At 45.4% G+C, this 25,112-nt stretch overlaps 1 protein-coding gene and 2 pseudogenes across 8 annotated transcripts; all 3 read right to left on the bottom strand.

Annotated features, from left to right (window-relative positions):
* Positions 1–1,805: 1,805 nt before the first annotated feature.
* LOC114798002 (potassium voltage-gated channel subfamily C member 4 pseudogene) lies at positions 1,806–2,609 on the bottom strand (annotated as a pseudogene).
* A 3,087-nt stretch (positions 2,610–5,696) lies between these two features.
* Positions 5,697–17,454, bottom strand: LOC114798789 (S-adenosylhomocysteine hydrolase-like protein 1; annotated as a pseudogene).
* A 440-nt stretch (positions 17,455–17,894) lies between these two features.
* Positions 17,895–25,033, bottom strand: LOC114798793 (nuclear transcription factor Y subunit alpha-like). 8 transcript variants are annotated; one of them, XM_028994752.1, is made up of 10 exons: positions 24,931–25,033; positions 23,812–23,927; positions 23,276–23,362; positions 22,717–22,863; positions 21,788–21,919; positions 21,603–21,705; positions 20,856–21,022; positions 20,411–20,584; positions 20,215–20,325; positions 17,895–19,224 (listed from the first exon to the last, which is right to left on the bottom strand). In XM_028994752.1, exons 2-10 carry the CDS (start codon positions 23,884–23,886, stop codon positions 19,162–19,164), a joined length of 1,059 nt encoding a protein of 352 aa, XP_028850585.1. In that variant the 5' UTR covers positions 23,887–23,927; positions 24,931–25,033; the 3' UTR covers positions 17,895–19,161. The 8 variants fall into 8 exon arrangements, with proteins under 8 accessions (XP_028850585.1, XP_028850590.1, XP_028850589.1 ...); XM_028994757.1 differs by having other exon boundaries at positions 20,874–21,022; XM_028994756.1 differs by having other exon boundaries at positions 23,279–23,362.
* Between the last annotated feature and the right edge of the window lie 79 nt (positions 25,034–25,112).

Below are 25,112 nucleotides of genomic sequence, written 5' to 3'. Positions count from 1 at the left end.
CATGACAGGTGCCCGGGGAGCAGTGTGGGGACGGTGCTTTGCTCAGTGGCACCTCAGTGGTACCTTGGCAAATCGGGATTTGAACCAGCAACCTTCTGATTTTGGAGCCACTTCCTTAACCACTAGGCCACCACTGGCCCACCATTGTATTGTTACATCCAATCACCGAGCAACTGCAATGCTTCGCACATTTGGATGCCATGACGGTCGTGGAGAAAATGTTTTAGGGGAGCAGTGGGAAATCCTCTGGGCAGAAAAAGCATGAAAAACGGGAGGTAACCTTTCCGCTTATGACATCATAAGGGGACAAATTCCAGATCCAATCGTCTGAGCTTCCTGCATCTGCAGGATCATAGACAATGTATTATTATGTTATATAATCTCAAAAAGGGAAATGTTCATAATAGGGGACTTATAAAGTGATTTAGTAATGTTAAAGTTTGAAACACCATATTATAACAACATTTCCTAAAAACCTCCAATTTACATTCTCATTTTCAGGTATTTGAACAGTCAGGAGCCAAAAAACATTGAATTATATTGATTAGTGGTTGCATTAGTTATGGCAAATCAGGAAAGGAAATGGCCCCGTAATCAGAAGGTTGCCAGTTCAAATCCCGAGCTGCCAATGTGCCACTGAGGTGCCACTGAGCAAAACACCTTCCCCACACACTGCTCCCCGGGCGCCTGTCATGGCTGCCCACTGCTCACCGAGGGTGATGGGTTAGAAGCAGAGGACACATTTCGTTGTGTCACCGTGTGCTGTGCTTGCTGTGTATCTCATCATTTTCATGAACATTATGGAAAGGGCAGATTGTTAGGCTTCAACTAACCATTGTGTTTGGCTCCGGAGTGCACAATCCTTCAGAAAGATTCAAACGGATTCTCACCCTCAGCACACCAGCGGAGGCGACTGTCAAACATGCCGGCCCGCTAAAGAGCTGAAAATCCTTTTATCAAACGACTTGTGGTAATTTAGAAAATGGGGGAGCCTGGTGTCTGGAGTAGTTCACGTGGATCCAGGCAGCACTATTCCACTGTTTGATAAAGCTGGCAGCTGCACACACGCTTGGAAAACCTTGGAGCTTCAGACGGTGCTGCCGGTGCTGCTCATTTGTTGCGCACTAATAATGCTAATAATGGCACAAGTCACTGGTACGTCTTTAAGGACCGAAGCCCGAGGGTGTGGTGAAATGTGCAGCCCTGGCAAGCTGGCACTGTTGGCGGTGGCCGGCAGTCTGGCTCTGGCTCACACTCTTATTTACTCTCATCCAGGCACAATCTGGACACGGCCGGAGTTTAGGACACTTATTACGGCCAGCAGAGCGGTCCACGTTGGACTCTTATAGGGCCTCTAAAATGAAGACTCCACGACGTCCTCTGTCTCCTTTAATTACGGGTAAGGACAGAACACTAATACACTCCAGCATTTCCGAACACGTCTGGACCCCAGACATCTGCACACATTCACCCCACTTGTTACACACGTTTTATGTAACATTTGTTCATATTTGGAATATTTGCATATTTGAGGTCAACAGCGGTCGCACATGCGTTTCACTGCATATCAGACCGCGTGTGACCGTGTAAGTGACAAATAATGTTTGAATTTTGGATTTAAGCCGGCGGGGAGACAGATGCCCAAAGGCACGATGGGGCTCAGCTGTGCCTCGCACGTAATACGCAGAATATGATGCATTCGTAGAATTCACTGCCAGTGCGTATTTCGAGTTTAACTGGACTTTGTTAATGCGCATAAACATGTTGGAACGATGCAGGGTTGGTTTTGGCTGAACAACGGGACGTTATAACGCACAGCGAGTGTCCTGCGGAGCGTTGCGCACCTGTTGCGTTCTCCACGCAACACTTACCCTGGCCGCTCGGGACGAGTACGGATCTTCGAAAAGCGCCCATATCTTTGGTTGGCAGACTTCGAAGCAGCCTTTGGCGCGATCGGGGCAGTCCTCGATGCCGAAGCGCCGGGGAAGCTCCCGGTCGTCGTCCGCCTCGTCCGGGTCCGGCGGCTCGAAGATGTCCAGCGCTTCCTCCGCGTCGCGGTGCTGCCGGTAGGTCATCCAGCAGCAGGGCTCCACGTCGGTCTCGTCGATGCCCCAGAAAGCCAGCTCCTCCTCGAACAGCGGGCCGCACACGTCCGCAGGGCAGTGCAGCTTGCCGGTGCGGTAGTAGTTCAGCACGTAGGCGAAGATGCCCGGGTGTCTGTCGAAGAAGAACTCGCCGGGGACGCCCGCCTCGACGCCCGAGGGCGTCTGGGCGTCGGGGTCCGCCAGCCAGGCCAGCCGGGTGCCCGGCAGAGTCCTCAGGGTGCTCTTGTAGGTCTCGTGGCGCGTTCCGCCGACGTTGATGACGACCTTGTCCGCGTCTTCGCCCCTCGCCATCTCCTCCTTCAGACATGATTTAGACGGAGGTTTGTTGCCCGACTTGCGGCCGCGGTAAGACGACACGCACACCGAGCTGATCATCCCCGTTACGCGCTCCGCCGTGCGCCCGGAACCGCATGGACGTGCACCCGAACCACCTGTTGTCGCGGACGCCGACGGTCCCACACGCCCAGGCGCGCCGAGCTGCCGCGCGTCGCCGCCGCCGCCGCCGCTTATCTCATCCCGGGCGCGCGTAATTACGCGTCGGCGACACCCGCGGCACCTCGGAGAGGAACGTGGCTCCGGAGGCAGGAGATCTGTCGCTGACCCCCGCCTCGCCACCACAGCCAGGCGACACGGCCCAGGGGGGGGGCTGGTCCGAGGTTAACTCCTTACTCGCCGCCTTCCTGCTGCGTTTTTTATCGCGCCTGGGTTTCTAGATTAAATCCGCGATGAATTCGCACACGGTGTTCTTTTGTTGTGTTTCTAAAGTGAAATACTTTTAAAAGTACACGTAAGAACCTTAATATTCCACCATCGTTAAATTAAAAGTTTGTTCACGTTATTATTTTCGTGTCTTGAAATGAATATGAATTACGAATTATGAATTATGCCACTTCTACGTCTATTTGACGCTAATCTGGATCGTATGCGTGAAATAAATGTCACTACTGATGAAAGTCAATAGCCTCTCGGTGACGATGGTGAGGATGATGATGATGATGGTGCGTGAAATGGGGCTATACCGCCATCTAGCGGGATCTCTGATGCACCTCACGTTAAAAGTGTAAGATAGGATGATCCCACAAGTGGGGGAAATAGAGAGGAAAGGATGCTGGTCACTCCCTTCTTCCCAAGGTCAACTCCACCCAGTCCTGAGGTTACAGAGTATATTACGAGGATGAAATGACTAAGAATTATGCATTCATATCCCACTAGAGCCATCGAGAAATAGCAATCATTAAAGAAATATTGAATCATCTTTTTATTCTACAATCTCAACATTTCTGAAACACCTCCAGAGTAGAACATGAAGGAGGTACATGCCCTCTACTGCAAACGTGGAACTGACATTGTGGGATTCCTGGATGTCTTACTCCTGTTCTTAGCAGAAAATGCTTCTAACCTTATTGCAAGTGTAAGGTACATTTCTTCATGCAATGTGGACCTGCGTTAAAATTATACCAGAATATGGTGTAGAGTTTCCATGGTCTCCATGTGGTGTGATGTGCCAAGTACATGAGGTTGCTTCAATTATGTGTCGTTCTGCCACTGGAGAAGGTGGTCAGACAATTTATCCAGGATATGGTCATAAATACTTGGAGGTATTATTAGCTTTTATTTTATTTTAGTATGTTTTTTTTTTTTTATCTTTTTTTATTTTCTCCAGGATACGGTCATAAAAAGTCAGAGGTATTATTAGCTTTTTTTTATTATATTATGCATTATGCAACATCTTGGATGAGGTTTGTTTGTTTGGTATGTGTTTTTCATTTTTAATGTGATACTGAAAAATGAAATATTGCGATTCATTCATTTGCATATCCATTTATGAGTCTAGTGACTATTTACATTTTTTTTGTCTTGAAAACACCTGTTCAATGGTTGGCCCTTGAGATTCAGACAATGCCCGGGCTCCAAAGCTTCCTGAAGGCATTCCTCCCCGGGACGGTTTGGAGGTGGTAGTAGCCTAGTGGGTAACACACTCGCCTATGAACCAGAAGGCCCAGGTTCAAATCCCGCTTACTACCATTGTGTCCCTGAGCAAGACACTTATCCCTAAATTGCTCCAGGGGGGACTGTCCCCTGTAACTATTCATTGTAAGTCGCTCTGGATAAGGGCGTCTGATAAATGCCGTAAATGTAAATGAGATGACAGGATTACAGATTTTCAGTGGTGTCACGACCCCTCCTGCGGTCTCGACGCCCAGAGAAAGTGGAGCCACATCCATGCACATTGTCAGATGTTTCTCCCACCAAAGTGGCAGCTTGCACAGTTACATAAGACAATAACCTTTATTGTCATTGTACATGTACAGTAAGATAACATTTGAACTGTTGCACTTAATCAGATCTCTGCTAAAGGAGAAGTTCTGACTCCTGTGGATTCTTCTGGAGCAACCGACAAGCACAACGTCGTGGATTTGGACTTGTGCATTTTGGTGTCTCACAAGGCTCGAATGTTCAGCTCCTCATAGTGTCTGAGATGTTTCCAGAACGTCTCGAACTCTCGTTGCCGTGACATCAGCGTTCAGAAGCTGCTGAAGCGAATGTGAACTTTCTGGAGGCCGACAGTTATAGAAGCCGACGGCAGCGCTGTTCACGTTAAACAGCATAGTAACACATGAAAACGAAGGAAAAGACACAGTAGAATATGAAAATGGGAAAGAATTGTCCAGAGAGAACATAATTTTTTATTTATTTTTAGTTATATTTTACAGTAAAGATAAAGCGAACTACAGAGAACAACACAATTATAGGACATATAAAACAGTACAGACAGTCACAGATTAATTATAGTAGATTTACTAACAGCATTTACAGAAATTATTGATTCTATTTAATAAATGACCTTTTACAGGATACCCATAAGGCATGACTTACAGTGATATTAAAATCAATATTACTGTAGTTTGAGTAAGCGATACTGGGGGAAACAACGCAGGTATATTTGTGATGTGATCTATCTCCATCTATCACTCGTTTGTTCCCAGGTCCAATGAGAAGGGAATTCCAGAACTGGAACTAATAAAGTTATGTCCGCCTACTAGTCGAGACGTAGTACGCTTAAGAAATGAGGGCAATTTAATACAGAGTACTAGAGTAGAGTAGAGTACATGCCAGTTGTACTCTTTTTAGCCGTTAAATAAAGGAACTTGCATGCGCCATTCCCATTTGTTCCACATTTGTTACTTTGAATTCGGGATCAGACATCAAACCAGTCGCACTGTACATTCCCCTCCAGTCGTGTAGCCAGCATTTGGCACCATATTAAATAATCAACAGACAGACTACATTCAATGATGATAAAAACAGTTCTAATAATAATAAGTAAAAAAAAACATTTCAAATGTGTTTCCAAGCACATAATAAAAGCATCTAGCAGCTACGAATGGTCAGTACAGTGTGGACTTTCAGTTAGTCAATTTTCTAAAAATTACATGCCTCAAATGCAAAAATCATAATAATTACTCCAAGAATATATATTTTCTGATGAAGTCGGCTGTCTTCCATGCACATTAATATCTGTGGTGTATAAAAGAAATAGTAAGATACACCTGTATCTCTTTCTAGGCTGATGCAGAGCATTAGTACCCATTAGTACCTGTAATAATTAGGCTTGAATGGGCCATTCTTATTCAGCCCCATGTACTTGGCCTGTTCGTCTGTCAGCTCCGTCGTCAAGTGGGCATCGAAGTTAAGCAGATGCAAGCTGGCCACATACTCATCTGTGGGGAACAAGGGGCTTTGTCTCACTGCTGCAGGAAAGAAACAAATGCGGCAGAAATTCTTACCCATCTTTTTGGGCAGCAGTAGACATCTTGCTTATATCGTCCCTCGGGAGCGTTGTACAGTTCTATCAAGGCCAGCGCCTTAAAGAAGGTACAGCAAATATGGTCAATGCATGCAAAATAGTACTTTTTACATCGGTAAACATATTTATGCGTCTCAACAAAACATTTATGTAGTGTAAGAATGACGCTACCCACCGTGCGTCGTTGCTGTGATGGACCAACACAAATGAAGGCACTGTAGAACAACTGAGGTTCAATAGCCGACCCCTGACAAAAAAGGAAAAATCAATATAAATAATAAAACGTCAAATTTTTGTATAAAGACTTGCTTTGAGAAGAAATTGAGAAGTGTGGGCGACTGAGGTACTTCGACGTACTTCAGCAAGCAGACTATCCTCTTGCCGTCAGGCCAGATGATGTGGTCCACCTGAGAGCGGACTCTCTCCCATGTGAGCTCAGGGGTGCGCAAGCTGGCCTGGGGACGAGGAACACACACGCCGAGTATTGTACTGTACACTGCACCTTGGAACTGCACTCACACTGTGCTGCTGTTTCATTATTATTATCATGATCATACTATCATATTATTACTATTAATATTATTAGTATCATATCATTTTATAAACTGTATATACTGTATATCCTAAATATACTCGTACACTGATATATTATCATATTTGCTGCGTCTGGTTTGTATTATGGGTCGGTGCACAATGTCCATTAGCACTTTGTCTTTTTTGCAATCTCGTCTCTATATATGTATATAACTTTGCACTTATGGAATATAACTGGACTTTCCTTTTTTTTACATTTCATTTGTATTTAAGAACGCAATGTGCAGCTTCTTTTAATGATCTTTTGTCATGTGACATGTGACTGTTAATGAGTGTGACAAGACTGTTTTCTGCAGGGTGGTGGTAGACTAGTGGGTAACACACTCGCCTATAACGCAGAAGACCCAGGTTTCAAACCCCACTTACTACCATCATGACTACCATCATGTCCCTGAGCAGGACACTTAACCCTGAGTGTCTCCAGGGGGGGGGACGTTCCTGTTCACTACTGATTGTAAGTCGCTCTGGATAAGGGCGTCTGGGTAAATGCTGTGTAAATGCTGTGTTTCTCTGCTAATACAGTCACCCTGTATCCCACTGGATACTGGACGTTCAAATGAACTGTTTGCGATCGACTGGTTGCTGAAGTGCTTTAAAAATGAGCTGACCTTTAATGACAAACAACAATTAGCTTTGGGTAAATGATGGTGAACACTCATTTGAATATTTGGCACTAAAATGTGCTTTGTGTTTACAGCAATTCTCCATTCAGTTCATTAGTTGATCAAACCATATTTTGAACATAACAGGACATGTAATTTTGGGATGTATTTACATTATTGTGCGAAAACAAGAACATGACAATTCTACATAGAACTGGAATTCTATTTATAGCCACTGCCCACATATGCAAATGAGCTACGGGCCAGAAATAACACTGGAGTGCAATAATCCTGAACAGCCGCTTCCAGCTCTTACGCTAACTCACATCACACCCCCTCCGTCAGGACGGCACAAATACACGCTCACCACATCAATCTCGGTGTTGGAGTGGCCCATGTTGCAGACATGCAGCCATTCTTCATGTTGTCCAGCTGCTCTCTGGTAACCACGTTTTTATTGCCTGTGCACGGAATAACAATGGAGTCGCATTTAAATTCAGAAAGCGCCTCGTCGTGCCTTAAAACAACACGGGAGATCCAGCAACCAAAAGGAACGTCCACACCATTAAATATTGCGTGGACGTTATATTACGTATAATATATACATTCCACCGTATATGAAAAAATAATGTAAAATAATGCTAAACAGTTTTAGTTTAATAGCTGTTACAATTTAACATGATCAAAAAATGTGTGTTTTCATTTCGAGAATATCTACAGAACAGAATATTAGAGTGATACTTCATGTTTTTAAATTAATTTCTTTTTAATACTGTAATAACATCAAATGCCCAGCCCCCAAATGTGGGTCTGTACACAGAGACTGGGGTGTCATCGAGTCCTTCGGGGTGCGCAGCGCTACCTGTGCAGGTTATGACCATGTCAACTTGCCGTATGACCTCATTCAGCTTCATCACCCGGAATCCATCCATGCTGTTATTAAAAAAAAAACCTGAGGCATGAGTGTGTTGTGCTGGCGCGGGGGACGAGCGATGACTCGGGGGACGGGGGACGAGTATCTCACCATGCCTGCAGAGCGCAGATCGGATCGATCTCGTGACGTACACTACGGCTCCGAGGGGGCTTTCAGAGCCGTGCAGCAGCCCTTCCCCCACCTGCAGGACAAATGACACACTCTCACCACGGCTGCCATGGCAACAGGGTCACAGTGGTCCTTCAGATTAAAAGGCCTCCCAGGAGAATTAATATAACAAGATACCTTATGCAGTGCAATTATTTTCAACAAAATAATCCTTTACACACCTCACCGTAACCACAGACCACAACTTGCTTCCCACCGAACATGATGTCGGTGGTCCTCTTCAGACTGCGGAGTTGTAATAAATTGACGTTCCATCATTCCTGTGGAACACCGCACATGGATATATATACAGACGCTCCTTACCCGTCCAAGATGGACTCTCGGCAGCAGTAGAGGTTGTCGAACTTCTGCTTGGTGACCGAGTCATTGACATTCATTGCTGGGACACCAGCTTCCCAGCCTTGGACAACTGGTACAGCCTAGAAAACAAATTCTGCATTAGGGAGTGCCTGACACACTACAGCTTTGGTAAAAGGCATCGTTCCGGAATGGGCCGGTCGGCAATGGAAGTAGTAACAAGGTCGCATCAAAATTTTGATGGCATATTTTATACTGTGTATAATACTCCCAAAAGGGATTTAATCCTTTTGACCCTTTCATTGATAGTTTCCTTACACGTTTTTTTGCCACAGAGTGCTTGAATTTACATAATTGTGGACCTGATCATATTAGTGAAATGAAATGGTATATAAAACAACCTCATTCCATGTGTCTTGGGACGCATATGCAATAACTGTTTGTGCAATATGACACCTCTTTACTTTTTTTGCTCAATCATCATTTACGTTATATTCCACTTATCTTTGTTGAATTGTGCATCTGCTTGTTTGCCCTGAATGTGAACTCGCTGTACTTGTACAGGCATCTATAGGCATCTACTGTCTAAAACAATTTGCTGGTTCCAGAAAGCCCTACCGCTTTATAAAAACACACTAAACTCAGATGACCTGTGGACTCACAGTGACGCTCTCTTCTACGATGCCCCGGGCCTTCTTAAACACGCTGGGATACTTCTTATAGATTCCAGTGGGGTAGAGGTCACCACCATCATCCAAAATCTAGGGCGCGGGGTCAGACAGAAAAAATTATGAATGCAAGAACGAAGAGACCTCAGTTGCGTATGTGATGTTTGTAAGGTTAAAGCGAAAGCAGAACCATGTTGGGCTGCCAGCCCTCCATGTTGACACAGCGGTCGATGCACCACCAGAAGTCATCCTCGGATTCCCCCTTCCATGCAAAAAACCGCCACACACCTAGAACAAAACCAATGAAAAAAAAAACACAGTCACTTAAACCATTAGCCATGAAAATATTTAAATTTAATTAAAATTAAATGTACTTTTTAGCCCCGCCCATTCCCATGTGTTTCATTAACAATGAACACTCACTCTCTTACCTACACCCAAGAAATGAAAAAGATAGTTTACAATATTGTAAGAAGGCGTGGTTCCACCAGGGACTGTACTCTACAAACATAGAACAAGCTTCCTGACGGTGATGCAGACCACTTAGAAGAGGGTTGCAACACGAAGGACTAAGCAGACGGACGTCTGTTCATTCCAGCCTGTGCAGGGGGCTTCCTACCCAGCTCCGCCAGCGCAGCCCCGCCACACTCGTCTGAGTGGAGTAGATGTTGCACGCAGTCCATCGACACTGAGCGCCCAAGGCCACCAGCGTCTCAACTAGGACCTGAGACAAATAATCAAAATAGGACCAAACGCTATGAGGGTGCACGTTCATCAACAGAAGGTTTATGACCAAAGGGACCACTGCCCAACCACCTCTGAAATAGGCGGGGGGCCTATTCTCATGGCAGCTGCGGTGTTTTATTTACACCGAAGTTGAAGTTGATTTTTATTGTCATTTCCGCTACATACATGTTAGGCGGTACATAGTGAAACAAAATGATGTTTCTCCGGAACCTGGTGCTACATGTGGACAATGTAAACAACTTTGCATAGGTGACATGTATGTGCACGCGTGCAACAATGACAAACTGGGCTAACAAGCGACACCAGGCAGGAGCAAGAATAAAATTTAACTAAACATGTAGACAACAATGATACAGACCTCGCTAAACTAGTGAAGACAGCGCTCCACTAGTGTCCACACGGTCCTGTGTCAGTTTAGGTGGTAGTGGGGCTACTGGTGGTAGGCTGCTACTACTGGTTGGTAGTAGCCCTAGTGGGTAACACACTCGCCTATGAAACAGAAGACCCGGGTTCAAATCCACTTACTATGACTGTGTCCCTGAGCAAGACACTTAACCCTAAATTGCTCCAGGGGGGGGACTTGTGCCTGTAACTCTGTAAATACTAATTGTAAGTCGCTCTGGAATAAGGGCGTCTGATATATACTCTAAATGTAAATGTTTTAGGGAATTACTTTCATGGCAGTATTACAAGACGTAGCATAAGAAATTATTGCCTTCTACTTGTTTGGTGTGTAAGTATTTCTGACAGCAAGAAGATTTTTTTTAAACTATTTTTAAAATGGGAGGAAGCTTGATTGACAGCTCTCACACATCCTACTTCCTATTTACCAGACGCCCTTATCCAGAGCGACTTGCAATCAGTAGTGACAGGGACAGTGCCTCCCTGGTGACATTCAGGGTTAAGTGTCTTGTCAGGGACACAATGGTAGTAAGTGGGGTTTGAGTCCCTCCCCTTCTCTCTACGTCTCATTTAGCGGCAGGAATTTCGTCTCAGACTGGGCGTGTCTCTACGGAAAAGCAGTGAAACCTACGGCAGTCTGAGCAGTGATGTGGGTGCAGCCCACCACTTGGCCCCTGCGAGGGGCTTCTCGCTCTGCGCCCTCTTCCTCAGGGACATCAGCGGCTGACATGTCTGATGGCGGGAACACAAATTCAGTCATCACGTATCAATCCAACGGAACAACACATCTAAGATACTGGAGCGACTCCAACATCATCATCATCATCATCATCTCAACACCAAAGGAACAAAAGATCTTTTATAAGTGCAGCATCCATCTTTCCACAAGACGAACACACAAAAAAAAAAAAACCTGGGACATTTATCACCCATCTAATAAAGGTGTCTCCGTTTAACAGACGCTTCGGCCGGCAAGATCCGGCAGAATCTTGCGGTTCTAAGAATAAACCACGGCTCTCTGGATGGAGAGTTTGTCTGGGTTTATCTGTGAGTGGAAACTGGCAGCAGGCAGCGCAGCGTGGAGGGGGCCGAGAGAGGGACGAGCCTGCACCTTACCAGCCTGATGGATCCCTCGCAGCCTGAACGCCCCGACAATGCATCTAAGCTGAACAATTCTACTTAGCGCCATGCGTGGGGTCCAGGCCTGTATTGTGGGGTTAAGGCGTTCTCAGGATTTACATAAAACAAGAAGGAAACATGATATTTAATGATAAAAAGTAAAAGTGTAGTGATTGTCACATGTGATACACAGCAGCACAGCACACAGTGCACACAGTGAAATTTGTCCTCTGCATTTAACCCATCACCCTGAGTGAGCGGTGGGCAGCCATGACAGGCGCCCGGGGAGCAGTGTGTGTGGGACGGTGCTTTGCTCAGTGGCACCTTGGCGGATCGGGATTTGAACCTGCAACCTTCTGATTACGGGACCACTTCCTTAACCGCTAGGCCACCACTGCCCCACTGATGTCTGTCTTGACAGATTTTAAACTCTTCTTCAGGATACCGGCTGCTTTTGTTCTTGTTGTGTCTCTTTGACTCAAGGGAAGCATTAAGTGACGGAAAGAATCTAAAACCACATCTGGTGTTTGATGGAGCCGTTTCTTGTAGGGCCAGTGAGCAGAAAAATAAAATGTGATTAGCCAATAAAAACCTCGGATTTCACCAGACTGTCCCTTTAAGGTGGGTAAGGGGCTGCAATGCACCTTGTTCGGCAATGTCAATCTCACGGCGGCCAAACTCAGCCTGCTTGATGTTCTTCACGCAGAAGTCGCTGTTGCCCTTGGAGTTGACCTGGCCTTCTCCCGCGGAGACGTCTCGTCGTCAGAGCTGTCCGTGTATGAGGCCGCTGTGGATTCAGCACAGAGACTGTGAGACTGGCGTCTCAGCCATCGGATGATTGACGGACGACTCCGTCTCACCTGAGCTGTAGCTGTCAGTGGAGGGACTGGGAAATGGACCGGGACAGAGAGCGGCGTCCGGTTTTCGTGGGAACCGGCTGAACTCCTGCTTCTCCTCTGGCTTGGCAAATTGGATCTGCCAGAGGAATGGAACGTGGTCACGTTGTATTACTTACATCACCGTTATCGAATAACATGGTGTCTTACAACTCAGAATTTTGGACAATCAAATTTAGATTCCAGACTCCAATAGTCAGACATGACATTTAAAATATAGCTTGAAACAGTACTTACAGTTACACACATCATATCACATCATACAAAAACCTTCCTGCAATGTACCTATATGAACAATATATTTTTTTTGTATCGAGTATTTACTTATCCTAACCCATACGTTATATCAGTTGCATTTTTTAATTCTAACATAAACACATTTTTTTACATTATAGAACAAAACACGTGAAAAATAATAAGACTATGATGTGTTATTGAAGTAGATTTTCTGAGCAACGTCAGAATGGAAATTGTGGGCGTACGATAATCTTTCTGAAAATACGATCATTTTAAAATGCTGGTACGATACGTCATCATTTCTGGCAACACTGGTCGTGTCCTTTGATCGCGGGAGATGCGGAATGCGGTGCATCACTCCGCATCTTAGTAAAAATGGAACGACTGCATTTTGAAAAAGTAGTGATTTTTGACATTGAAATGTACTGGAGTAAAAGTAAAAAGTGTAAATACAAGTAAATTACATTTACTTCGTTACTCTCCACCACTGTGGTAGTGTATATTCTACTGATTTCCAGCTTACTATACTCCACTGCGGCACCATTCAGAACAATAAAATCTCCTGATTTCAGCCCAGAATGGAGGTTACGATGCTCCATATCAGAAGCAAAGTGTGTAAACGGAGCATGCAGAGCATCCTCCCATTTTCATCAGAGCACAGCAGAACTTTCCTGCCTCTCATCTGGAGCCCCATTCATGTTGGAAAGACACGTTTCAGCAGTTTAAATATTGTGTTTACTGTCATACATACTAAACGCTCATTTTCTTGTTATATCCAAATGCTGATTGAGTTTATTCGTTTTGCATTAGTCAGAAACAATGCTGTTCATGGATCATTAAGGGATGTTCCGTCGTGGTCTGGTTTTTATGTCTCCTCTCAACACAACAAGATGCTCCGCTGATGAGATGGTTCACTACTCGAAGGTCAGGAGGTTAAATATCCCCGCATGGTGCATTATTCATACTTTCACTTTTTAACCATCACACTACCAAAAGGTAGTTTTTTATATCTCTGTCTTTGGTCTAAGACCATGCCAATAAAAAAAATATTAAAAGACAATCATATACTGTTTAGATTCATTAGATACAAATATTCTTACTATCATTTTTATCAAACATATATCGAGATAACAACAGAAATACTGAGGTATTCAGGGCTATTGAAAATGGGATTGAGAACATTGAAATTCTAAAATATTTTAAATATGATTTTAAATATATGTTTAATAATAATAGTAATGTTACATACATTGCATTTTAGACATAAAAAAATACATATTGCACTATAAAATGTTTATGAATTATTATTACGACTATTTTGTCATTAATTTAAAAATAAAATTAATCTCTGCCACAGGTAGAAGTGGGAATTTTCATATCCGCATACGCCAGTGATGACACCGACCTGTTCCCTAATTACCCTAAAGCCTCGCCGCTTCATGGCGCCATGCCTGGTTACTGGTTCATGAGGGGACCGGAGAATGCATTTCTCTTTCGTTTTTCTGCACGAATAAGCAGCCGCGTCCGTGCCCTCTGACCCCTAGTTAACCAGGACCCGCTGAGCTTGGCTCGTTTCACTAATAAAAAAGGAATCAGAGCGGCCTTAAGCCTGTTTCCATGAACCGAGAGAAACCCACAGCATCCAGCGCAGCTCCGTCCTGAGTCCCGGCTAAAAATATTCCCTCCCTGCCCCCACCCCGGTCTCCAACACAGCACCTCCGAGAGCCGGCCAGGCCTGAGCCATGGGTGTTCCCTGCCTCATGGATAAGAGAGGGAGAAACCTTCAGCCACTAAACCACTTATTCTCCCACTGGTGGCAGACACGGAGCGACTACCTGTGATGCCAGGCCTGGAAAAAACAGCAGACCAGGTGAAAATATGTAAATATTCCCAGACAGAGAGCCGAATTGCTGCAAAGGGTGTTTTACTAAAAAACCTTCTACATTCCATTTGATCAAAATGGTCCCAGAAATCCCCCGCGAAAAATCCCCACTCATAAGAAGGTCTTAGGCCTTGACTCTGTTCCTTACGGGAAGCCCACCGGCCTCAGGATTAGAACAGACCTAAGAAAACCCTCAAGGAATGAGGCAGGGATTTGCATTTTTAAAAAATATATATATATTATCTATACAATCACACACACAATATATGGTATATATATAGTTTATACAATAACGGTATATATATATATATATTCATTCCAATGTATATGCAAGAGTACGAGTAACAGGTAGATGACTGATGGGATAAAAGGTCAAAGTGGAAACCTCCGCTGCGCTCTGGCCCGGAGCGGGGACGGCGCAGCCAAAGCCGCGCGTCATGACTAATCCTGAAAAGTCAAGGAAGTGCCACACTTCTCGGTTTGTTGCTACTGCCGTGTTACCGAAATGACTTTGACCGTGGGTCACACAGGGCTGATCTCACACCAAAGCCCACTGGGCTGAGAAATGCACAATCTGGCACCGCGGCAAGCATACGGCGCAAACCCTAACGGCCGCCCACGCGCAACGAATGATGCAGGCTGCGCAGAATTCTGAAGGCGGAACACGTGTTGCCACCTTCGGCTCACTGGGGTCATGGGAATCGTAACAAGCCTCGAATCAGAGAGGAACACAATCACATGGGGCCACTTAAAAGATGCAAATGCACACACACACACACACGTCATCGAACTATGGAAGGAAACCGACGTTCCCAGGGGGACTCCCGGCACTAAGAGAACATGGAAACTCCACCCAGACATATAAATCTACGCGAGCTTGCAGAGGCCGCTCGGATTTTTTTCCCCCTCGATTGGAATAACCACATATGAGATGACGCAAGTGATGTCATGAAAATTTAAGAACAATGAGAGAGAATTTATGGGAGGACTGGCACCCTTGGGAATCAATAACTCACTCGCCTCTGGTCAGTGGGGGTCCGACACTGACCACTGATGCATGATGACCTCATGTGGCTCATAAACCCGTAACCACTCACCTTTACACCTACTAAGTGAAAGTGCAGTGATTGTCATTGTGAAACACTGCAGCACAGCACACCGTGACAAAGTGAAATGTGTCCTCTGCATTTAAACCATCACCCTTGGTGAGCAGTGGGCGGCCATGACAGGTGCACCGCTGCCCCTTCTAAAGTGGCTGCAAAGGTCATGCACCGTTTTCATCATAAGGATCCTCAAATCATGACCAGGGTCATGAAAATTTTTATCATATATAAACTATGCAGCCCATGTTCAAAAGAGAAAAGAGTCGCTTCTCATTTGTCTGCAGTTCGTAGAGAGAAATGAGCTTGAAGAACAATTTACGGTTACGCCTCCCATGGTGAATTGTGTAACCCTGGACTTATTGAAGGCGGGAACGGTGTGTGTGGGAACGGGACGGGGGAGGTTTGTGCTTCCATTAACCTGTGAAGTCCTGTGTGTAAACATAGCAGTGAACTAGGTAAGAAGTAGCTACAACTAGGTAGTAGCCTAGTGTGTAACACACTCGCCTATGAACCAGAAGTCCCAGGTTCAAACCCCACTTACTACCATTGTGTCCCTGAGCAGGACACTTAACCCTGAGTGTCTCCAGGGGGGGACTGTCCCTGTAACTCGCTGTAAGTCGCTCTGGATAAGGGCGTCTGGTAAATGCTGTAATGTAAATGTAAGTCCTGAACAAGCTGCTAATTCAGTTTCAAGTCTAAAATGGCGCAAGCTTCATTCCCCCTGGGGAGAAAGTGCACGACCCAGAATGTTCTGAGATAATCTGCGGGCGAAAATGTCATCTGGGAAGAAGTTAATGAAATCACACTCAGAATTTAATCCGCCATGAATGCTCAAATCTTATAGATGCTTATGGCCAAATCCCAGTTTATCTGAAATTACTGAAAAAGACAACTGAATATATTTAGAATTCAGAAATGCATAAAATAGGAACCCAAACCTCTAGACATGCCTACGTTCAGGAGACATTTACAAGATACTGAGATCCTCGTTAATAGAAACATGGCTGAGAGAAGCCAAAGAGTGTCAAAAGTTCACTGCTATGTTTGCAACATAACCATGGCATGCAAACATATAGTATTGTATAGTATAGTATAGTGTATGGTATGGCATGGTATAGCAGCCAAGAGTGTGAATACTGTCTTCATAGCAAATGTATAGTATAGTATAGTATAGTATAGTATAGTATACTATATGGTATGGTAAAACGTTCACTGCTATGTTTACTATGTAACCACAGTATAGTACAGTACAGTGTATTATAGTATAGTAGTTGCACAGTACATTGTACAGTACAGTGTAGTAAATTGGGGTATAGTATAATATACTATATATGGTAATGTGTTCTTTTTGTGCCTTTTTCTCATACAGAATAAAGTCCTGATCACCTGAGGGATACAAAAATATATTTCTTTCGACCTCCTTCACATATTTGAAAAGGCAGCCACATGCAGACATAAATGATGAATCAGCGAGGAAATAGTGTTGAGAATTAAACCATAAAGACGAACTTTGTTTTATTAGTCGGCGACAGTCCTACCTTCTTGACAGATTTGTGCGTGGGGACCGCAGTGAAGGCGGCGGGCGGGTCTCCCACGCTCATCTCCACGCTCATCGCCGAGTATTTCTCCGCCACGTTCTCGCTCTCCTTCACCTCTTTGGTGGCCTGCTTCATCTCCAACTTCCCGTCCCCGATCGGCTCGGACATCGCGACTGGGTCGCGGCGGGATCGCGGGCGTCCGACGACCTGAGAGCTCCGTCCTTCAAGCCCGCAGCAGGGACATGCGAACGGCCGCTGAGGAATACGTGGATAATGTGTAAAAAAAAAAAAAGAAAAAAGATCAGGTCGGACGGTGTTTGTGTGGATGTGACGTCCGCGGACAGCCGAGCGCTCAGCTGTCGTCCTCACTGCGCACGAAACGTCCAGCAGCGGCAGCGCTACCTGGACATGTGGGCGGGAAGTGGGCGGGGAGTGGGCGGGGCCTACGCGAACACGAGCCAATCGCTGTTTTTCAACAGTCAACTATTACTCACGCTGCATATCTATTACACATTGCTACATTTATTTAAAATTCTACATATAAACTCTTATATATGAAATAAGACACTATATATATATATATATATATATATATATATATACACACACACACACACACACACACACACACACACACACACACACACACACACACAGTACAGGCCAAAAGTTTGGACACACCTTCCCATTCAACGTGTTTTCTTTATTTTCATTAATATTTACATAAGTACATTCTCACTGAAGGCCTCAAAACCATGAATGAACACATGTGGAGTTATGTACTTAACAAAAAGTGGAGACCTGGCCTCCAGTCACCGGACCTGAACCCAATCCAGATGGTTTCGTGCTAAACACCTCTGGGAACTCACCTCTATGTGTATGTATGTATATGTGTGTCTTGTTTCTTTCTTATTAACCTTCTATCTGTCTGCTTTGGTTCTTTAAAAAATAATAATAATATGGGGCAGTGTGAGACTTTAGCCACTTGCTTACTCTTACCAAGTGACCGGTGAATATTACTGGTGAATTAAATGTTACTGAGCCATCAGGCTGGGGGGCATAGGAAGTATTTTGTTCCCCGTGACCCCAGGATTCAGCTCAGTGTGACCTGCAGGTATCTCAGCTTTACGGCCTCGCAGCATAAGGAGGTCAAGGTGGCCATTTTAAGGAAAAGAAACCACTTTGCAGACAGATGTCTACAATTCAGTTGAAACGGAGAGTATACAACTATATATAATCTGCAAAAGATTGTCTCATTCCTTTGCAAAATAAAGCTTTGAATAAAATGCAATCTCTGACTGCTTTCTCCTGCCATAAAGTCCTGTGCATGGAACCAGGATGCACCATGGCGAGTTGGCAGAGCGATGGTACAAAGGACAAAAATGTTCCCCCAACTCTAGTTTGAATTAAAATAGCTTTTAAAGTGTACATAATATTGCTAATATCTACTCAGTTGTTTTCCCTCATGTTCAGTTGCAGTCGGTGATGTGCAGACACATACACATGAACCTGATGGTTACCTCACATCTACAGAGATGAATTTTGAAAAACAAGAATGTTCCTTGGGAATCGACTCTTATTTCCAGGGTTCATATCCAGTTCATTAGTACAATGCACAATACAACACACACACACACACACACACACACACAAACAACATCAGTGAAAATATCATATTTACAGAGAGGGCAGCTTTGAACAAGTCACATTTAACAAATCATAAAAACTAAGGGTCCAAAGAAAATAAAACCAAGACGTACACGTGGTAATAACTTTTAAAAATCCCGACAGTCCCATCTTGTTCCAATCCTGTCTTCCTCCTCTACAGAACAGACAGATGTCCCAGCTTTGTCTGCTTTGTTGAAGCAGCCCCCCTCCACCAATCAGACGCTCAGCCCGCTGCTTCACCAGATCTGGAAGACGGTGCTATGTGTGTGTCGGGGGAGGGGATAGTCGGATATGGACAGTGGCTACAGGGACCAGGGCGGCCAGGGGGACGGCAGTGCTGGTGTCTGGGCGGGGGGGGGGGGTTTGGTCAGGTGTGGTGACACGATGCCGCCGCTATGAAACGCGGATCATCTGGGCCACGGTCTCGTCTGCGGCCTGCGCCTGTTCCTGCTGCTCCTACAGTCAAATAATACAACAGTTTCAGATCATCTCTTCATAAGTTCCCTTTCACTGATCACCCACATTAACATGCAGATATGGAATCTTCATTCAACGTTTACTTCCTCTTGTACAAAATATGAATGTTACATGAGCAACCTTTACACCATGTCAAGACATTTTAATCAATCTTTACAAACAAGGTGCATGATGGGAAAATATAAGAAACAAAAGTTCCAAGGAGAGCATGAAAAGTGAATTGTGCGGCTCAGCTCTTTTGCACCCCCCACAAAAAGTTCTAATAATAATAATCCAGAACCTACAAAACGTTGTTGCCTCTGCTGAGCCATTTATTTCATGTGTTAGTTTTGAAAATGAAGCGGACGTTTCATTTTTACAGGCCTGCAAAATAGTGAATATAAATAGCATCATCGCCATAAATAGAAAAGCAGAAGAAAGAGGCAAAAGCAGCAGTACATCAAGACTAAGAGTTGCTGCCCCGTAAAGACCTTTGAGAAGAATTCAAGCCACCCCAGCATGACGGCTGCCTTCATAATAAAAAAAAAGCATAAAACAAGGCAAGCCGGAGAACAGTGGCGTGAACAAAAACACACAGGTTTATATAGAAAATTATGCAAATATTTTAATTCATTTACATAAAAGATACCAAAAAGAAAGAAAAAGGGGGGTGGGTGTTCTTTCAGCATTTACAACCGGCAGGAGTCTCGCACAGCTCATGGCTAAAACTATATAACAACAGGACCCTGGTTTAGGTCAATAGCAGCGAAAGAAGATGTGGCACGATGGCGTCCGACACCTCCTGACCTTCAGAAACATTTACAAGACACACAGCAGCACCAGAAGGCCTGGTTAGAGGGAGCGTTGCTGAGCAGGCGGAGCCACCGATAGGCCGGCCTGACGTATCCACTGGGAGCAGAGGTCCAGGGCCACGTGGGAATCTTCCTTCTTCACAATGCAAGTCTGCTGCTGCTGCTGCTGGTTTCTCACCTGCATGGCCGCCAGAGCCATCTCCTCTTTCTCTTTGGGTGAGAAGAAGCGGCCGCCGTCCCCTCGCTTGCGCTGCATGGCGTGCCGGTGGCGTGACTCGTGGAGGTATTTCTGCCAAAAGCAAAGAACGAGTCACCAACGGTCATACGCGGAGGAGTTCAGGTTCAACGCTTTGGTCGGCCTCCCACCCCCCCACCTTGCGCTCTTTGGGAATCTTGCCCTCAGCTTCCAGCTTGGCGCGGGCCTGCCGCCTCTTGAGAATGCGGTGGTACTGCTTGGCGTTCACGTACAGAGGCTCCTCTTCTAGCATCTCGGCCCCTGGCAAGGGGATTCTCTGGATGGTGGGTACAGTCCCACCGCCCGGTACCATCTGAGCACAACAAGGAAGAGTGGATTTCATTAGGACTCAAGCATTCAAGCAATGTCACATTAAAAAAAAAAAAAAAATTCTGGATTAATTTTTTTTATTTTTATTTATTAATCGAACACCCTACAACCCCAAAAAAGCCTCTGTGCAAGAAGGTGAATCGCAGTCGGTACCACTTCTAAACTAGCAAAATGATGTTTAGTGTGTATAAACGTCCATGCCAGCCCCACCTCTGGTGAGTTTGAAAGGAGAGATAAAAAGATGCTCAAGATACCTCGCTCGGGGGTCTTACCATGACCATTCCACCAGGACTGACCATGTTGCCTGAGACAGGCAGAGTGACTGTCACCGTGCCCTGGCTATTGGTGGTAGAGGTGCTGGCGCCCCCTGCCTGCACAATCTGAGTGCCAGCCAAGGTTCCAGCTGGGATAGTGATCATCCCTGTGTTCAAAAAAAAAAAACACAATTATTTTAATTTCTTTATAATTCCTAATTTATCCATAATACTTTTCATTAAAAGGTCCCCGATCATGAAAATGTGACTTTGTGAGATTATTTAACATTAATACGAGTTCCCCTAGTCTGCCTAGGGTCCTGCAGTGGCTAGAAATGGCGACAGGTGTAAAGAGTGCTTTGGTCATTCTGCTTCACCTTTCAGAGAGCGGCAACTCAGACGGTCGGATCTGGAATTTGTCCCCTTATGATGTCATAAGGGGAAAGGTTACCTCCCGTTTCTCATCCTTTTCCACCCAGAGAATTTCCTACCTAAAACATTCTCCATTGACCGTCATGGCTTCAAAAGTTTACGTGGGTTAATTAGATTTTTTCTTGAAAAAAGCAGACACTACTTCCTGTCTGGCCCAAACATCCCTCAAGTTCTGTAGGCTGCTCTCCATCTCATTACCATTTAAAGCTACAGACACCGAAAAGGCGCGCCCTGGGAAATCCTCATTGTGGGACTGGATCAAAGTGGCTGTAATTCTGCACCAAGACCGATATAAAAGCAAAAAATGATACATACCTTGTTGCAGCACTGTACCATCTGCATTAACCGGCTGGTAAACGATGGTCTGGCCTTCCGCCGTCTGAGCTACTTGTTGTCCCTGCACGGTGATCTGCTGTCCCTACAGAAGTTTTTTACATTAGTGATGAGAGTGAAATAATGAGCATCACACCGAGGTACCGAGGCTGTTAGAAGAGCCCGACCTGGTTCTGCCCGGCGGTGATGGCCGTCTGGGGCTGCTGGATGATGATCTGCTGAGCCTGGCCCTGCTGACCCTGCAGCTGAAGGGTCTGACCACCCTGCAGCTGAATCTGCCCAGGCTGCACCAGCTGGATCTACGCAGAAGGGAACGAGACTTGACACAAGAGACAGAAAGCAACCACGGTGCAACATCGAGGAGTAAAAACACAGGCGTGGCCTTCAAACATTTCAAGCAATGTTACTATTAACCTGCCACATCAACTAAATGCAGGCTTATTTCATATTTCTACAAAAGAATTTCCATGACTTTTCAATGACTAAATATGTAAATACATGAAAAGAAAAGAAAAAAAATTACAGGAGTCAAATTTCCAGCAAATTGCAAAGCTAAACTTAGGACAACATAAACGACAGTGTTCCTTCCTCTACGTTCGCGCAGCCTGAGTGAAATGGACACGCATCAAGTTCGGGCATAGATAATCAGCAGTAATGTACATGGTTTTAAAAGGAGACACATGGAAGCGACACACGCAGCACAACGTGACGTGGTTCACTACGTAAAGGCAGCAAAGATAATACAGACCTGTGCTAGTTTTATACATAGAAAAGTAACTTTGCTACAGGAACTATATGCTTTATGTTATGCATTCCTGTATCAATCAGATTTCACTTGCTTTTCCAGAACTTTATATGTGTATTTCGTATTCTACAACTTTTCACGGCCTGGAAAATTCTCTTTTCAAATTCCATGACTTTTCTAGGAACCTTTCTGTAGGTACCCTGTAAATGTCACTCTTAGGCTGTGAGATGGCCTCTTAATATGACAAAGGCAGCTTTTGTGGGAGGATACGTTACATAAGAAAACCCTTCTTAGATTTGGTCTGGCCAGCCTGAGCTACAGTAATACTGCTGCTTGGGAGATGCACCTCACCTGCTGCAGGCCCTGGGCCCCAGACACCGGGACCTGCATGATGGTCTGGCCCTGGCCCCCGGACATGGCCTGCACCATGATGGGTTGCCCCGAGGATGTGATGAGCTGTCCTCCGCTCACCTGCACCATCAGAGGTTGCCCTTGGACCTGGCAGGAAAACAGACAGAAGCCATTAGCCTGGTTGAATATTTAAGACGTTATGTTAAATGCAAAAAAAAAAAAAAAGACGACTACATTCAGCAGCGATGGGAAATGGGATGATATAACAGAAGAAGAAAAAAAAAAAAAACACAGCCTGCTGCTCGACCATGTTCAGCATAGCCAACAGACAGCACACACAGCAGCCAACCAAACGCCATATAGCTGCACAAACAGCGTATTCCTAATAGCTCTCAATATTTAAGGTCCACCACAAGGAGAGCAAAGAGCCGCGGATCCAGCAACAGTCGTGCCTAAAGCGAAGGGCTTGGTCCGTCGCTGTAGACATGCAGCACGGTGACAAGACGTCTGAAGCATGCTGGGCAACAATGGCATGCATGCAGGACAGATTGCACACAACTACCTGGAGGGTTTGCACTTGCTGGCCTGCCGCCGTGGCGACAGGCGTCTCAGTCTGCAGCTGCACAGTGGTCACTGTGCCCTGCGCCTGAAGACAACGGCACGTTACCAGGTTGGCGCCCACTTGCGGGGCCATTCACTTCCAGTTCACAGCAGCAGTTCAAGAACCAGAAGGCCCACACTTTGCACAGATTTTTTTCTCACCCCCTTTATGTTTCAACATGGTGCCATCTGCAGCGTGTACGCTGAAGAAAGCACCAGAACAAAACACACGTGTACGATAAAAGACTACTGCACTGGACTGCCTAGGCTACGGATCATAAAACCAACCTAGAATACTGCAAAAGCAGCATTAAATGACACAAAAATGTTAATTAATATTATGATAGTGACAATGGCAAGATTTTTGGTACAAATTCCTCTTGGCTTTGAAGAAAAAAAAAAAAAAAAAAAAACACTTTTACGCTAAAACCCTCTCTGGTTCTGTTCGAATGTCGCTACGTAAACAAAGGTGAGCCGGAAGTCCCGCCCTCCCACCTGCTGCTGGATCTGCCCATTGGCCGTCTGGACCACGATCTGCTCCCCGCTGCTGGTGGCGGCGAACTGCTCCATGATGCCCCTTCCTTCCAGTCACAACAAAAGGCCTCCCTTACCTGTGGTTGGAGGGTGAACAAGGCGGGTGTTAAACATCACCAAGACACGAGAAATGAAACAGTGCAGGCAACTAGCTGAGTGTTATCACGGCTACCTCATCCACTCGCAGTGGGTTTGGTTTGCCTTGAAAATTTAGCATTAAAAAAAGCTAAAGACAGGGACACGTATTAAAGTTAAGTAACCAGAATTTTGAACAATGAACACTTGGCTCGGTTGAAAGGCTAATGCTAGCGCATGTCCGAGGTTGCCAGGTGCATGATTGTTTAAGCAAACCAAAAAAAAAAAAAAACACACACACATAGCCAGGCCGAAGTAATCAAATATGTTTTCAACTGCCCCTACCATTTATTGCAGCACAATTAAATAAGAAGGTTGTTGCTTTTAACCCATTCTGAAGAAAATGCCAGAATTCTTTTTAATTCAAAACTACCCAATCTGGCAACACAGAATAATTCGGGTCAATGTGCAATTATTTGCTTTTATTGAAAAGAGTCGGACGTGCGCATGAATAAAATGTCGATAAAACGGTTCTGCAATCGGCGTTCTATGAGAATTGCGGCGATCCAACGCGAATGACGACCTGGTTTGCTTTCGGCGCTTTGAAATTGGAGCTCAGTGTTCAGCCAAACGAGCCAGACGTAACAAACAGCCATTTCCAGTTTACTGCTAGTTTATTTACTGTGCTGGTTTATTTAACTGCTGGAATCCCGACCACATAGATTGTTACGTCGCCATAGCTGGTTGGCGAGCTCGGGGTAAAATGCGCGACTATATACGTTTTGTTTGGGGATTTTTTTTTTTAAACAGCGAACCGTCGTCGCCACCCAAACAATAGCTGAACGCGCCGCGTCTTCTGTTGCAGTTTCCCTAAACCAGCCGCTCGTAAACGGCGCGTTGTCGCTCCGATTCCTGCATTTATCCGAATTACTCATTTGGTTGGCCAGCGACAAACCAATCCGCGCTGTCAGCCGCCATCCCCTCCCGAGCCGCGCACCCTTTTACCGTTCCTCCGCTGTCCGGTTCCCCTCTGATTGGTTCCAGTGCAGCTCTCCAAAACCCAATCACCACAGTGTGCGGACAAAATGGCGCTAACGAGGGCCGCGGCCGACAAAGGGGGCCGGCGCTGAGCACGTGACCGGCCGGCCGAGCCGAGCCGAACGGCGCCGAGCGCGGCCGAACGGCGC

Source organism: Denticeps clupeoides, chromosome 10, assembly GCF_900700375.1.
Source record: "Denticeps clupeoides chromosome 10, fDenClu1.1, whole genome shotgun sequence".
In the NCBI taxonomy this organism is placed as follows: domain Eukaryota; kingdom Metazoa; phylum Chordata; class Actinopteri; order Clupeiformes; family Denticipitidae; genus Denticeps; species Denticeps clupeoides.
This window is presented reverse-complemented; position numbering and strand designations above follow the sequence as displayed.